A 16014-nucleotide genomic window follows, 5' to 3' on the forward strand; every position below is an offset into this window, starting at 1 on the left:
AACATTATGCAAAACATTATATAAAAGTACAGGTGGCGTATTACATAAAAATAATTAGAGATGGCAATGAGATAAAACAAAAATTGTATTTTTTTTACAGAACCCTATGATAGAAGTGATACAAGAAGAGGACACAGGTCTGTCTGTACTGAGCTTAGAGCAGGTGTGCTGCCTTTTCAGGTGGAAGTGGGACATAGTAAAAGCGTTCCAGAAGAAGACAGATTGTTTTGTGTAACTTCAGGGTTGTAGAGGATAAATAGCATTTTTTGTTTTATTGTCCTTTATTGTGTCAGAATTGTACTGTTTGAGAAAATTCAATGTAAATACCTGATTTGTTCTGGATGGCTGATGGGGAGATGTTGAGTTGTTTGAAAATGAAATGTATAGTTTAGTGAGATTTCTGGATCCATGAAAAACCTAGACAAAGGACTCTGTACCCAGATCCAAAATTATTATTTTTTTCAGTACAACTGCTTTTGCGATTAGTTTATATTTTGCATGTTGCTCATCGGTACTGTCATGTCAGCCTAGTGGGCAGGACACGCAAGTGCATGACACTTCAATCAATCAATGTAACATTCAGGGTGAGTCTCATCCATGAATGACTCAGGGACAAACAGTCCTGATACTGAAAGTACTCCTCAAGGGATCTGTCCCATCCGACTACCAGCCAATAACCTGCCTCTCCACAACATGGAAGCTCCTGTCAGGCATCATAGCGGCTAAGGTAAGTGGGCACATAGATTGATGGCAGGGACACAGAAAGACATTGGCAAAGGAACCAGAGGAGCCAAACACCAGCTGCTGGTTGACAGAACAGTTGCCTGAGACTGCAAAACCAGACAGACAAACCTGTGTATCACCTGGATTGACTACCGGAAAGCCTACAACTCAGTGCCACACGATAGATAGATATTTCTTTATTTCAGACAAAATAATACAATTTGATCAACAGGTTAAAAAAGTAGCAATTATTATAGTCCGAATGTCTGAAGCTGTGCAAGATCAACGGCAACATAACGACCTTTGTTGCAAACTAAATTAGACTGTGGCTTACCCCCCTGGAAGCCAACTTCAAGCCAATTGCACAAGTCTCCATCAAATGTGGCTTATATCAAGGAGATGCCCTGTACCCGCTGCTGTTCTGTATAGGCCTGAACCCCCTCAGCCAACTAATCAACAAGACTGGCTATGGATACAGACTCAGGAATGGAGTCACCATCGGCCACCTCCTGTACATGGATGACATCAAGCTGTATGCTAAGAGTGAGCGGAACATCTACTCACTGATCCACACCATCAGGATCTACACCAAGGACATCGGAACGTCATTCGGACTGGAGAAATGTGGGCGGATGATAACAAAGAGAGGGAAGGTAATCCATATGGAGGGCATTGCACTCCCAGAGGGCAGGATAACAGATGTGGAGGAAAGCTACAAGTACCTGGGCATACCACAGGCGAATGACAACCATAGAGAAGCCACAAGGAAAGCTGCCACAGCTAAATACCTGCAACTAGTGAGGCAAGTACCTAGAAGTCAGCTCAATGGCAAGAACAAGATCCGGGCAAAGGATGAAGCACTTTGTGAATGTCTCAGACAATGGAGTCTAAAGGAATACGAGATGGAAGAACCATCATGGGAGGAAAAGCCCCTACATGGGATGTACCACAGGCAGATCACCGAAGAGGCTGATATAAACAAGTCTTATCAATATCTGGAGAGGGCTGGACTGAAGGACAGCACAGAGGCACTAATCATGGTAGCACAGGAGCAGGCCCTGAGCACCATAGCGATCGAGGCCCAGATCCACCAGACCAGGCAGGATCCCAGGTGCAGACTATGCAAAGGAGCCCCTGAAACAATCCAGCACCTCACAGCAGGGTGCAAGATACTGGCAGGCAAAGAACACATGGAGCGCCATAACCAAGTAGCTAGCATAGAGTACTGGAACATCTGTGTAGAATATGGACTGAAGAGTCCCAGTAGGAAACTCCCCCCAAGGTGGAGGAAAATGAGAAGGCTAAGATCCTCTGAAACTTCCAGATCCAGACAGATAAAATGGTGGCGGCCAACTAACCGGACATAGTGATCATGGATAAGCAGCAGAGGAAAGCCGTATTGATCAGTGTATCCATCCCCAATGATGGAAACATCAGGAAAAAGAAGCATGAGAAACTGGAGAAGTACCAAGGCCTCAAGGAAGAAATGGAGAAGGCCTGAAAGGTGAAAGCAATAGTAGTACCCATAGTGATCGGAGCTGTGGGGGCTGTGTCCCCCACACTGGAGAAGTGGCTACAACAGATACCTGGTGAAACATCAGACATCTCCATTCAGAAATGCACAGTCCTAGGAACAGCTAAGGTGTAAGACCCTTATACTCCCAGGACTCTGGTAGAGAACCTGAGCTTGATAGATGAACAGCCAACTGCCCTATATATATATAGATATATATATATATATATATATATATATATATATATATATATATATATATATATATTAGGGCTGTGACGATATGCATTTGGTTCAATTCCAATTTTTTGGGTGCCGATTCGATTTAAAATGCGATTCTCACAATTCTTCGATACTGCTGACAGTTGTAGATTAAAAGCAAAAAAATAAAAAATAAAATAAATAAATAAATAAATTTTTAAAAAATGTGCAAAACCTTTTTTTTTTTTTTACTCTTTTTTAAATTTTTTTTATTATTGATTTCAATTAGGAAACAACAGTAGCCAGACCATAATTCTGCTGCTATAATGCCCATGAAGACAAGTAAAAAGATCAATAAAAACAATAAAACATGACAAAAATTTTTTTTATAATGGATTATTTAAACACACACACACACACACACACACACACACACACACACACACACACACACACACACACACACACACACAAAATCAATTTTAAAATTGTAAAGCAACAATCCTGACATTTGATTTTTTTTTATTTGATTTTCCCGCCCCTGTCTGCACACCCACAAACGCTCACAGAGACAAAACAATTACATCTATATGTACGTAGTCATATAGGCTACATGTTTTATACCTGCATAGGCACACATATCTTTTAGCACAAATACATAAAAATAAATATATAAATGGTCTTCCACAATACACAGTTCTTCCACTTATATGCAACATGGTCATATGTCTGTGTAATTAGTGCCTAAGTATATTTATTTTTAGTATTTTAGAGAAGAACATGTGCTGGGTTGAAAGCTAAGACGTCCCTCATGGAGTCCAAGAAGAAAGTAAAACAAACACATTCCTCTTTGGGGTTTTCGTGGATTTTATTTGTGACTATTTGAAGTTTGGAGTACTTTTACCACCTGGTACTTTAGAGTGAAGAACCTGCATCTTCACGTCCAAAACACCCATAAATCTTATTGAACAAGATGATGGATAATACACGCGCAGACAGGCGCAAACGTTCCAGGCATTAAAAGCAGAGACGCATGTCATGCATGGATGAAATCAGTGATGTGGATGTTTACTGGCTCCTCCAGCTCAGCAGCCCGCCTCCTCCGGGTTCTGGACCAATACCTCGCGCGCCTCCACAGCTCCTCTGCCTGTCAACCCGCGTTCAGCCCATTGCATGACGTAACGCCCAGTCTGAAAGTGCAATGGCGATATTGGACAATAACACCCATCGCGTTTGGGGACCACATCAGTATTATGTGGCTAAGTTTGAAGAAATCACCTCCAGCCGGCTGCAGAACCACATATAATATCGGCACCGCGCACGAGCGTCAACCTGCGGGCAGGAAAGGTGATTCCACAGCATCTGCACGCGATGACAGTTTAGACTAAAACACTGGTAAGTGCAAACTCCGGCGATTGCAACAGCATTTGCTTCTCCTGTAAATGGTCTGTTTCGGGTTTGAAAGGGGCGTGGCGGCGTGCTGGGTACCACTACTGACTAAAGGATGCTGATAGCTTAGCAACAGAGACGAGGAAGGAAAAGGGAGAGAGCAGAGACAATGGATGTGCGATTTGTCAGCACCGTTACTGGGTAGGCTGAGCAGAGCGTGTGTGTGTGTGTGTGTGTGTGTGTCTGTGTGTGTGTGTGTGTGTGTGTAGGAGATCACCACCAGTTTGCTCCAAGTGTATGGAGACACGAATGCTGAGCAGAAATGTAAACAAAGGGTGTGAGTCTCTCAGCTGGCCTGTGATGCTCTGACACACATGAACCATCTCGCCTGTTTGTCATAACAGGAGGATGAGATGTTAGACCCATCATGGAGAGGCATCTAAAGGCCCACCAGCACTGGATTATTAACTGGCCTAGAGCCAGAACCTCTAAACTGCTACCTTTGTTTGTCTTCTTTACCTGTAAAAAGAACATTTTTGTTCTGTTTTTCACTGTTCTGAAACCATGTGAGGGGGATATTTTGGGTTTAAAGAAAATATAAGACAACAATCTACATTTTCTATCCCTTCATAGACTGATCCTGCTTCCGCTGTTTTTGAAATTCCTTTACTTTTTCTAATTGCTCTAAGATTTTGTCATGTAAATATCAAATATTCAAGGTTAACATCTTAAAGACATCTGAACCGTTGACTCATAAATGTTTTTAGTGTGATATACTTATATTTTTTTGTTTATTTGTATGGTTTCATTGGGAATCTACTAGAATAAAAATGATGAAGCTCTTTGAACACTTATTGTCCACAAATACACCATACTTATGGCAAATATATGTACAGCTTTGTAGGTTTGACATATACAGATATTTAATAAATTAGAGAATCATTATTGTATCTACAAAGTTATAATTTTACATAATTGTAGCCAATAACGTGCAAAGTGACAATACTTAAGTTTTGCTTAGTGAGCAAATAGTTTGCTATGTAAACAAACTGCAGGTGCTGGCATCCACCCACCAGAGGGCGCTGCAGAAAACGCATGAAAGAAAAAATAATTAGAGATGGCAATGAGATAAGCTGCTTTATTTACTGGCAGACATGCACGTGAAATAAACATATATATGTGTGTGAAGGTACATTAGACTGATTGCTCAAATGGACAAAAAAAAATAAATATGCTCATGTTTATATAAAAGTTTGATGGAATTATTCACTAAAAACTGTCCACTAAGCTGCTTCTACTTTAAAAAAAAAAAAAAAAAAAAGTTTTGTTCAACAATTGCATAATTTAAAAACTATTTATTAAGTTAATGAAATTGAATAAACTACGGAAATTGCTGATAAGTAACCCTTATAGCACAAACCGCTATGTTGTGTCAAAAATTAAAAGTTGTTTTTGAAAATTTGCCAAAATAACAAATATTTTGTTCTAAGGAAGAAAAATACTTTCATCAAAATTTTTTTTTAGTGTTGAACTATCTCAGTGATTCTAATACTGACAAATTGGTTTATGGACGAATTAATGAAAAAAAGGGAATATCCAGACATGAATAAGTGTTATATTTTAGCATCAGGTCACTGCAGTCAGATTCACTGGGCTGTTATTGTTACAACTCCAGATCTTGACTTTTAGCATCGTTCCCAGGTGTGACGTGTGAACAGACACCATGGCCTCACAGGAACCATCCCCTCCCTCGTCCATGGAGAGCAATAAACCCGGCTTCCCAAAGAAGATCCTGGGCAACAAGCTGGAGGACAAGCACCTGTGTAACTGCTGCCATAATATACTCAGACGGCCTTTTCAGGCCCAGTGTGGGCATCGCTTCTGTTCCTATTGCTTCAACAGGGCTGTCAGGTGAGGATCTTACTGGTCAAAAGTCATAATATGGGATTTTAATTCAGTTTAATTCAGTGGTTCCCAAACTGGGGGGCGGGCCCCATGGCATGGCAAGGCTAAATAAAACTTGGGAGTTTTTACGCTGGATAAATTTCTAAAAGTACTCATAGGAAATGATGGTGAGTCAACAAGAGAGACTTCAAGTAATAAAAAAAACTTCAAGTAATAAAAAAAGAGAAAAAACTATGATGGAGCATATCTGTCCCTGCTTGACCAGTAACAGTAATAATCAATGATGGGTAATAATGAGACCACAGTCTTTTGCATGTACCAAAATATTATCATCTAATATAATGAGGTATGGAGCCAAACAAGTTACAACACCACTTGGGTACGTTTCATCCTCAACACAAAGAAAAGCCTGAAGGTTACTATAGAAATAAACTATATAACTATCATATAGGGCAAACTAAAGCCGCATCGTCTCATAGAAAACTCCACTCACCTGAAGTAGTTTGCAGAGATTCCTGGTTTAAAATGTTTCACACTAAAGCAGAAGAATGGATGATAACACAGACACTGTTTCAATAATAGTTACCTACAATACAGCCACTAAAACTAAACATGCATTTCTTAGTATGTTTCTTCGGTTCATGTGATGGGGGGGGGGGGGGGCGCTCGACATTATTGTCGTTGATGAAAAGGGGGATCTGCACAAAAAGTTTGGAAACCACTGGTTTACTGAATAAATCAGCATTACTATGGTTCAGAAATTAAAGTTAGGATAGGAGATCCTGGAAAAATGGTTCCAATGAGCTATATTTTTATATATTTTGATAATCACATACAAAAGTGTAAATGTCTTTCTTTTCGAGTTTCCCTTGAAGTAACACTTCCAAAGCACACAAACATGCATTACTTTAACTCTAAGGGTTGATTTGATAGAGCGGGCCGGTTAAAATGATTGGAAGGTGTGTTTTTTTAGTCCTGTCAGTTTGACAGGTGACTACATCTTTTTATTTCAATGTTAGATCATTAAATTGATTAATTGAAATTGGGCTGTAAAGGGGGATAGTAATATAGTTACAAATGCTTTTGGAAAACATGTCCTACTCTGCCTTTTAAGTGAATTTTATACGTTTCGAAAGTTTTAATCTTGTTCCATAATCTCCAGCCACACAAAGCTGCAGCAAAGCTATAAAATCCCACCAAACTCCACCAACTTTGCTCATACAGCAGACTGATGTTGTTAACTGGTAAACAAAGAGACGCGTCTTTCTCCTAGAAGGTTGTGGAGACAGAACAGAGTGGAGACTGGAACTGCATTTGACAAAAAGTATTTAGTTATTTGTTAGCAGTGTTTGCTGGAGGTGTAAAGAAACAAGTGGTTGCAAAAAACACTTAATAGTTGAACAATTTTGTGTAACCAACAACTTATCTACACCTGTAAGCAACAAGTGCGCTTCACTGTCAAAGGATTACAGAGGTGTATAAAGTAGAAGTAGAAAGTAGAAGTCCTCTTTCCAGCTGAATTTAATCAGCTCAGCTCCACTGCAGGTAGATAAACCTGTTCTAAATGTTCTAAATGCACAGGGGATCCAAAAACAGGGCAGGACTTCTACTTTATTTTTACTTCTACTTTAAACACCTCCAGAAAGGAAGCCTGAAAAACACAGACATTAGCTTAGTCTAACTTATTGTTTGGGTGGATTTTAAGCTACCTCTTGTGTCTGAGCTCTTCAAGCTGATTGTGCAGTTTCTTAGTTTCATTTAGAAATCTAATCAGATGTGATTTAGCCCAATCAACTTCAAAATATGTCTGCATGTAGTTTCTGCTGCCCCCACGTGGCAAAAAGTAGTAACTGCACATTTATTTAAGAGTGAATTGTTAGTATTAAATGACTGAACATTGTTTTTTTTCTATGCAGTTTCTAAATTAAATGCACAGATTTGTACAATTTGACTTAACAACATGGTTAAACATTTAACTGACAGAATACCATGTTATGCAATATTAATAGTTTTATTCATCACCTTGTAATAAATAGAACCTATTCACAACTGTAAAACATATCTGCATTAAATATTAGTTAAGTTGCTTTATATTCTCCTGTGTGGCTTCATATATGCTGTTGTAATCTGAAACTAAACCCAGCAAGTAAAGCAATAAGAAAATTATTGCAGTATAATATGTTATGGAGCATGAATCAGTGTAAAATGAGGATTTTTATTCAGGTATAGACCCATGAATACAAAATGCACTCTATAATTTCTCTCCATCTTTGCAAGCTGATGTTTTCACTCAACCATTTATTAGTTTATTAGCATATATTTTTGTTTTACGGCAGTAATGGACCCCAGAAATGCAACGCTTGTATTAAAGAGGATATCTTTGAGGAGCCCACATCGATTCTGAAACAAGGATGTGTGAGTATGGAATAAACTTTAACTTGAATGTTTTTAAGCAGACTTTCAGCAATATTTGTTGTGCTGTATATACCTTGGAATTAATCAGAGAAAATTCCAGGTAATATACAGTGGAACCCCTGCAGTGAAGGAAATCTCTAAACTGATACAAAAAAATCTGAATGCTACAATTGTCCTTCTAAATTACCAATAAATCATCAATACATTTAAAAAAAATCTAAATAGTAGGTGAAAAAAAAACAAAAACAGTTTAATGCTACAGAAAAAAAAGCATTGATGTGGCATCTCACAGTTTTAATCAGGATTAGTGTTAATAGTAAACATCACCACATCTTTTAGTCTCATACCGGTCATCGTGTGTGATGCCCCACTAAGCGTGTGATGGTGTATTTATTTACACTGGTGACCCCCATCTACTGGTATTTCCCTTAGTACTATTTGTACCTGACTTTTTATGTGTTTTCATAATAAATACCAGCTAATGTCATTGAGTGCGATGAGAATAATAGAACAGCAATCAACTTGAAAACACTTCCACGCTTGGCAAAATGGTGACTCTTTATTTAAACTTTAATATTTTATCCCACCCCCTTTTCATACTTCATTATGATTTGATGCTCCAAAATTATCATTATCTTTTCCTGTTTTGTTTCTTTTTTTTTTTTTTTTTGTATTTATATATTTTTTTCTTTTGTACGAACTAAATGAATGAATGAACTAACTGAATAACTAATCCAGGGCTAACCAGCTTGCTCCCATGAGTTCCACAGACCTGCTGGTTTGCAGTGTAAATGGATTATTGTATTATATTGTACATGCTACATGTTACATGTTCCGGTATGTGTTTTGGTTTTTAGGCTTTTCCTGACAATGCAGTTCGAAGGGAGGTGGAAAGCCTGTCTGCTGTTTGTATAAATGAAAGCTGTACTTGGAAAGGTACTATTAAAGAGTACGAGGTGAGCTCATCTACTACCACTTGCTCTTCTTTATTGTCACCTAATAGTTTTTATTCATCAGTGAAACATCTTTCATTTTCAAGGTGCCCAGATGTGCCCAGTGACAACTCTGTTCCTATATTTTGTGTGCTTTGCTCAGCTAACATGAGGTTTGAAAACGGCTTTGACAACGTCTTTATGGTGAAGTCGGTTCCTGGGTTCAGGTTAGGTGTCATCAAGTCAGGTCCAAGAGAGCTGCAGTCCTGCAGATTTTCAATGTTTCCCTGCTCCAACACACTCATTGAAATGAATTAGTCGTTGAGCAGAACTTGATCAGGTGTTGGACCCTTTTCATTTGAATCAGGTGTGGTAGAGCAAGGAAACACTGAAATCCTGCACGGTTGTTCAGGACTTTCCTTCCCCTAGTTTAGTTCTGTAGCATCAGACGTATAGTTATAGTTATTAGTTATAGTTTAACAGTTTATTTCTCACATGACTGTACAAAACCTAAAAACCTAAAACTCCTCCTCCTAAAAATCCTGTAATACCTGCCCCTTTCATTAAACGTAACACACCAGTAGATGATCTGTCAATTTCTTGACAAAACTTAATGAAAAATTCTCATTATCAGTCGACATAGTAGATAAACATACAGTTGTGTTCATATGTATTCATCCCCTTTCATTAAAGAAAAGGCTGAATTTACAACAGTCACTCAAATAACTGGAGACTTAAAAAAGGAACAATAACTAAAAATGTGCAAAAATATAATTTAGTAATATAAAACACTGTTTTTTCATTTAATTGAGTTGAAGAAAGAAAAAAACAAACAAATGTGTCCTGGACAAATTAGAGCACTTTTCTGTTGAACAGTGGGATAAAATACCTGTCAACAGGTGCAGAAGTCTGACTGAGAGGAACAGAAAACACCTGACTGGAGCGGAAACATTAAAGGATTGTTCAACAAAATATTACTTTATGACTCATGTAATATGTAATAAATTATCTTATTTGTTTGCCTTTTTAAAAAAAATATTTCTATTGAACCAGAATTAGAAAATAATGTCATGATTTTCATAAAATATTTATTTATTATTACTTTAGTCAATTTCAGCTTATTTTACAGGCAGCTGTTTTTTTCCTTCTTTAATGAAAGGGGATGAATAAATATGAGCACAACTGTACATCGCCGTACATCCATGAGTCATTTAGTTCATGTTTAGTTTGCTGTTGACTAACGTAACATCAAAAAGGTTATGCTAGCCTGAAGAAGAACACTTTACTTCATGGAAAAGTCGGAGGCAACTTTCCAGGTAATTTCAGGTGCTGAGCTGGAACTCGCCTGCAGTGACACACTGCAACATTTCCTCATCTTTTTAAAGCAATGTGAGATGTTGCAACGTGCGTTTTAGCACCTGGTTCTACATGCCTGCGTGACCAGTTTGCATCAGGATTTCACTGTGCATTTAGGAACATCTTCTTTTTGTCATGGTTGATGGTGACCAGTATGTACTCAAGATGTCTGATGTGCATTCAGTGATTTACAAGCATTATAATAGTAAACAGACGTGTGTGTGTGGAAGCAGGACTGCCGTATTTCAGGCACGAGTTAGTCTGAGACAAGGCAAGATAGATAATCCATCAGCCAGAAAAAGTAAAATACATTAAACTGACAGCAAGAAGTAAACATGAGAAACACCTGAAAGTGTCTTTAAAGCTGATGTTAAACTCTGTAATGTGAAATTGTGACTGATTTATGTGCCTTTTGTCCTAAACCAGAGATGTAAATATAGAAAAGTGAACATATGAGCTCAGATTCTGTCTTTGTGGGAAACGATGCATGCAGGCTGTTTATTTTTGGATGTGTCCCTCTGGGTTCTGTTGGGGCCACGTTATCAGCTGCAGGACGTCTTGTTCTCGCGGCCCAACATAGTTCTTCATAACTCAGGCTGTTTAAACCCGTCGCCCCGCTGCAGAATAGTTTAGAAACGTCTCCCTGATGGCGATGGATCAGAATCTAAACATCTAAAGCGCTTCAAGTGTTTGCAGAGTTCTGAGCTCTGTGTACACAGCTAAGACTGATACCGTTCTGCCTCTTCATCTCAACATAAACTCTTCTCTTCACAGCTGAACCACGAGGGAAAGTGCGAGTTCATGATCATCCCCTGCCCCTCCTGCAAAGAGCGAATCCGCTTCAATGAACAGGAGCGGCATAATGAGCGAGAGTGCCCGGAGAGGACACTCAACTGCAAGTACTGCAAGGAGCCGTTTCACTTCAAAAACATCAAGGTTAGAAATGATTTATTTAGACCGGGGGCACTCGACTCGTCTGGGTTGGTGCGGCAGATTGCAGCAGCTGCTGGCGTGGCATGTAAAGACGCACTGTCACTTCTTTCAGGCACATGATGAGATCTGCCCCAAGTACCCGATGATCTGTGAAGGCTGTGCAAAGAAGAAAATACCCAGAGAAAAGGTAAATCTGGAAACAAACCGGACAAGGTGGAAAAACGTGCAAGAAACACAGATCAAGTGAATATTTCTGTCCAGCTCGTGCCTCCTATAACCAGGGGCGGACTTACCATTAGGCAAAACTAGGCGGTTGCCTAGGGCCCCCAGTTCCCAGTTCCAGTCATATGGTTATTTATTACTTAGTGACTTATTACTAACAAAAATGATGTATTTGATTAAAATGCATTCACTAAACTGTCAGCAGAATAATTATTATATTATGTGTGTCTCGGTGCCCCCCCCCTTCAGGTATATAGGGCCGCGCACTAATACCTAATGTGATCTGTGTGTGTGTGTGTGTGTGTGTGTGTGTGTGTGTGTGTGTGTGTGTGTGTGTGTGATGCGGTCAGTGAGTTGATCTGTAAGTTAAAGAATGACTCGTCACAATAAATGATCAGTTCGTACCATCAAGTAAAGCAACCCTTCCTTGTCTTTACACACGGTCCTCTCAGTCTGCAAAGAGACTCTTACACTGGCTGTTTGTTAGCAACCCAAATAATATACAGTAGTGGAGTAGAAAGTGCATTATTTACCATCGGGCCCCATGCCTACCTTTGCCTGGGGCCCCAAATCTCTTAAATTTGCCACTGCCCAAAACAGAGAACGCTAGAAAGTCTTTAAACTTAAAGAAAGTTGTTAACATCGACTGGTTTAATTTAAAATCCATTCATTTATTGACCTTTTGTTTGTTTTCCCAGTATGTGGACCATATTAAGTTCTGCAGCAAATTCCGAACTCCCTGTCGGTTTCATGTGGTTGGCTGTGACATGTCTGTAAGTAACCTAAGAACATCACCATCACACACATTTGCATGTTGTGTAGCATGTGGGTTAAATTGGCACAATTATTAAATGAAGACTTAGCAATTTTTGACCAATCAGAGCAGACTTGGCCTTTTTTAGGAGGAACGTCCTGCATCTCTTCTAGCCTCATGTCTATTTTTCTCTTTGTATTAGTATTCATAAAAACTTGTTGGAATTACAGGATGAATATTTCTCTGCAGGGAAGCAGTTGTAGCTCTAAACCTTGATCAGATCATTACATTTGATCAGATTTTTTAAGTTAATGAGAAAGAAGCTAAAACAATATTTAAAAACAAATGTGCACAAAATATACCGTAGCTCCTGAAATGATAAAAAAAAACAACAACAAAAAAACAAACAAACAAACAAACAAAAAACATATTTTGAATGTGAAAGCATGGAAACCTAGTTTATCAGACGCTTCCCAGATAGCAGGCATGTTTGGGCCAAACTGGGCTACTTTTGGCACTTTTGGCTCAGGAATGGCATTTCTGCAAGTGTTGTGTGAGCCAGATGTCACTTTCCAGCCTTGCTTGGATTATGGCAGGTCTCCTGCAGGCCGCGTAGGATCCAGATGTTAGCTGTTAGCCTGGACATGTAAATATTCTGTAGGCCCAACGTGGCCTTGAAGCAGGACACCCGCCTGCACATAGATTATTTAAGTTTCCTTGTGGTGGACATGTGACGGGTTCGGCAGCCAGACTAACATTTAGTCACCTCAGCAAATCAAAGCCAAAATGAGCCAAACAAAAATGCACATTTGGGCAAATACATTTTTTCCCTATCTGGGTCTAATTGAAGCTACAATCATGGAAGTGAGTTCTATGGGCTTCTAAATGTTTCCTCAACATTTCCTTTGGGTTGCTGTGGGCAGTTCTACATACAGTAAGATCTAATATTCAACGCTGCATTCTCTGATAAGATTCATAAAGAGTTCATTTTTGCTCCATTTCCTGTTTGTAGGTTGAAAAGGAGAAGATTCATGACCACGAGCGCGCCTTTGCTTACGAGCACCTCAACCTGCTGCTGCACTACATCATGGGTATGAAAGTGAGCATGGAGGGTCTGCAGCCCCAGGGCCTGGAAACAGCCGGACACAAACTGGTAGAACTGCAACAATCCCTCAGGGAACTCGAGGCCAGAGTCTCCCTGCTCAGCACCACCTCCTCTGGGCCTCCCGTGCAGGGAGCTGCCGCCTCCTCCACATCCTCCAGCTCCGGCCCCCCTGGTCCACCCGTTTCAGTTCCTCTCCCTCCTCCTCCCACTCTCCCTCCCACTCTCTCTGTGTCTACCTCCTTCACACCCTTACCCAGCTCGGTGGGCGCAGCGTTGGAGCTGCAGCTCCACAGCGAGAAGACCAAGGTGGCTGAGCTGGGCCGCAGGTGCACTGAACTTGAGGTTAAAGCCGGCACGTTTGAGAATGTGGTGTGTGTCCTGAACAGAGAGGTGGAGCGGTTTGCCACCACCATGGAGGCCAGCAACCGGCAGCATAAACTGGACCAGGACAAGATCGAGGCTCTGAGTAATAAGGTACGAAACTGAGCCATAACTTCACCTGAGTTTTAGATTTTTTTTTTTTTTTTTTGTGTGTGTGTATGTGTGTGTCTTGTCCAGCATTTAAGCAGCAGAATGATGATCTGGATGCTGTGTTCTGCTGAGAAAATTTACTTTGCCAAGGGGAGCATTACTGGTATGATGATCCCCTTGATTTTCTGGATTCTTATTTTATTTATTTATTTTGTATGATTATAATGCGGAGTTTCTACTGCTGGACCTGACCGGAGAAGATAGAAGAGAGACAGAAAGACAAAGGGAAAGAGAAAGAAAACACCTCATAGAGAGAGAGGAAAAGAGAGATAGAGAGAGAGAAAAAAAAACCAGACATTTGGATAAACATACGCATATACACCCATACGCATTCACCTATATAAACGCATGTACACACACATTCACACACATATACATCTAGTCAAACAGGCCAATGTAAGATTCTGAGTCTTTAACAGCACTAACATCATAAGACTTCCTGCTCAGTACTTATAAAACACTCCCGTCTCTGCACGTTCAGGTGGTTCAGGTGACTTTATTTGTACCTGTAGGTAGATTTTTTGTACAGCATTTTCAGGTTTAGTGTCAGAGAAGACAGTAAATGAATAAAGAGATATTTTGACATTCCAAATGGCTCACAATGTCAAAATCCTGCAGAGCATCGGTATCAGATCACATGTCCCCATATGTCCCACGTCCCCCATGCAAATGATTTAAAGATAAATAAAAGGAAAGACCAAACTTATAAGTATTAGGATTTTTTTTTGTTGTTAATGAGTTTGTCTTTGACTTTAGAGAGACAATGTCCATCAGCAGGCGATAGTTAACCTAGCATAGTAACGTGATCTTCTCTCCGCTCATATGAACATTAATTGACAGAATCTCGTAAAAATGGACCTAAAACATGGGAAGCTGAACGTTACTGAATGCCACACCCTCCTGCCACCACTCACATCACAACCCTCTCCCCTGCAGGTGATGCTGTGATCATAAAATGAGAAATTCCACCGTGATCTGAGAAAAAGAAAACTGGTCAAAAACCATTTAGGTCCCTGAACTTATCTGTATCTTCACCGCATTTCCATTTGTTGCTCCATTTAAACTTTATCAATCAACTTAACTTCTATAACTTAGATGAACATGGTGATGTACAGACTTAACCCTTTATCAGGCAAGTGACTATTTTTGATCACTTTGTTTTCTTTTATTTTCATCTTAAAACAGTTTCATAAAAAGAAAAAAAATGTGACAACAGAGTGGAAGTCTTGGTAAATACCAGAAGGACAATTTTAGGTTAAAATGTCTAATTTTAAGGTATTTCATTGAGTGCCCTATATATGGTTAAATTTAAATTCAATTGTATTAATTTTAATGTACATGCTAAGTGTATTTATTAATTGTAAAATACACTTAGCATGTATATTAAAGCTCCTCAACTGAATTAATCACACTTTGGTTCCCATAATGAAGGCTTATTCATCTTTCTTGCAACCTGTCTCCTCTCAAGGCTCTCTCCAGTTAGTAAAAGTCAGTCTGATGTTGACTCTTGCTTTCCCCAATAATGTCCTCTTGCGTTTCTTTGCTGAACGAGGCACAGGAAACGGCAACTGTAGAAAAGATGGTTGTAAAGTGCAGTTTCTCAGCCTCAGGATGCTGCAGGGCATCACCATCATTCCTGGCTATAGCGCACTTGAATATAAGCTGCACCTTCACCGAGCATGCAGCTACATTGATCACCTTTAACCAGAAGGCTGCATCATATGCATGTCGTCATATTTCCATGATGAGGGTGTGTGCATGAAGCGCAACATGACTCGATAGCCAGTAAAATCCATAAACTAGCCGCATCGTTGTTTAAGCTGAAGGATTCAGATTGTGTGAAAACAGTATCGGCTGCCAGCCCGGAAATTATGGTATAATAAACAAACATGTTGGAGTTTTCTTGTTGGATTTGCACATAACTCACTTGGAGATTAAGGAATTGTGTCAATCCAGATGATTATTGACATTGCTGTGGTTTATTGAAACAGCCATATGACATTTTGCCATGAATCTCCCAGTTACAAAACAGTGT

At 39.6% G+C, this 16014-nt stretch overlaps 1 protein-coding gene across 1 annotated transcript in view; it reads left to right on the forward strand.

Moving 5' to 3' along the window:
* Positions 1 to 5549: 5549 nt before the first annotated feature.
* Positions 5550 to 16014, forward strand: part of LOC306767924 (TNF receptor-associated factor 2-like) — a gene marked incomplete at both ends in the record, with an annotated part of 12929 nt that continues 2464 nt past the window's right edge. Inside the window, 7 exons of the mRNA XM_079256094.1 lie at positions 5550 to 5737; positions 8068 to 8146; positions 9004 to 9102; positions 11209 to 11370; positions 11480 to 11554; positions 12288 to 12362; positions 13356 to 13922. Coding sequence (XP_079112220.1) covers positions 5550 to 5737; positions 8068 to 8146; positions 9004 to 9102; positions 11209 to 11370; positions 11480 to 11554; positions 12288 to 12362; positions 13356 to 13922 — 1245 coding nt within the window. The remainder of the gene's footprint in view (positions 5738 to 8067; positions 8147 to 9003; positions 9103 to 11208; positions 11371 to 11479; positions 11555 to 12287; positions 12363 to 13355; positions 13923 to 16014) is intronic.

This window comes from Telmatherina bonti (genome assembly GCF_933228915.1).
Source record: "Telmatherina bonti genome assembly, chromosome: 17".
Lineage (NCBI taxonomy): Eukaryota > Metazoa > Chordata > Actinopteri > Atheriniformes > Telmatherinidae > Telmatherina > Telmatherina bonti.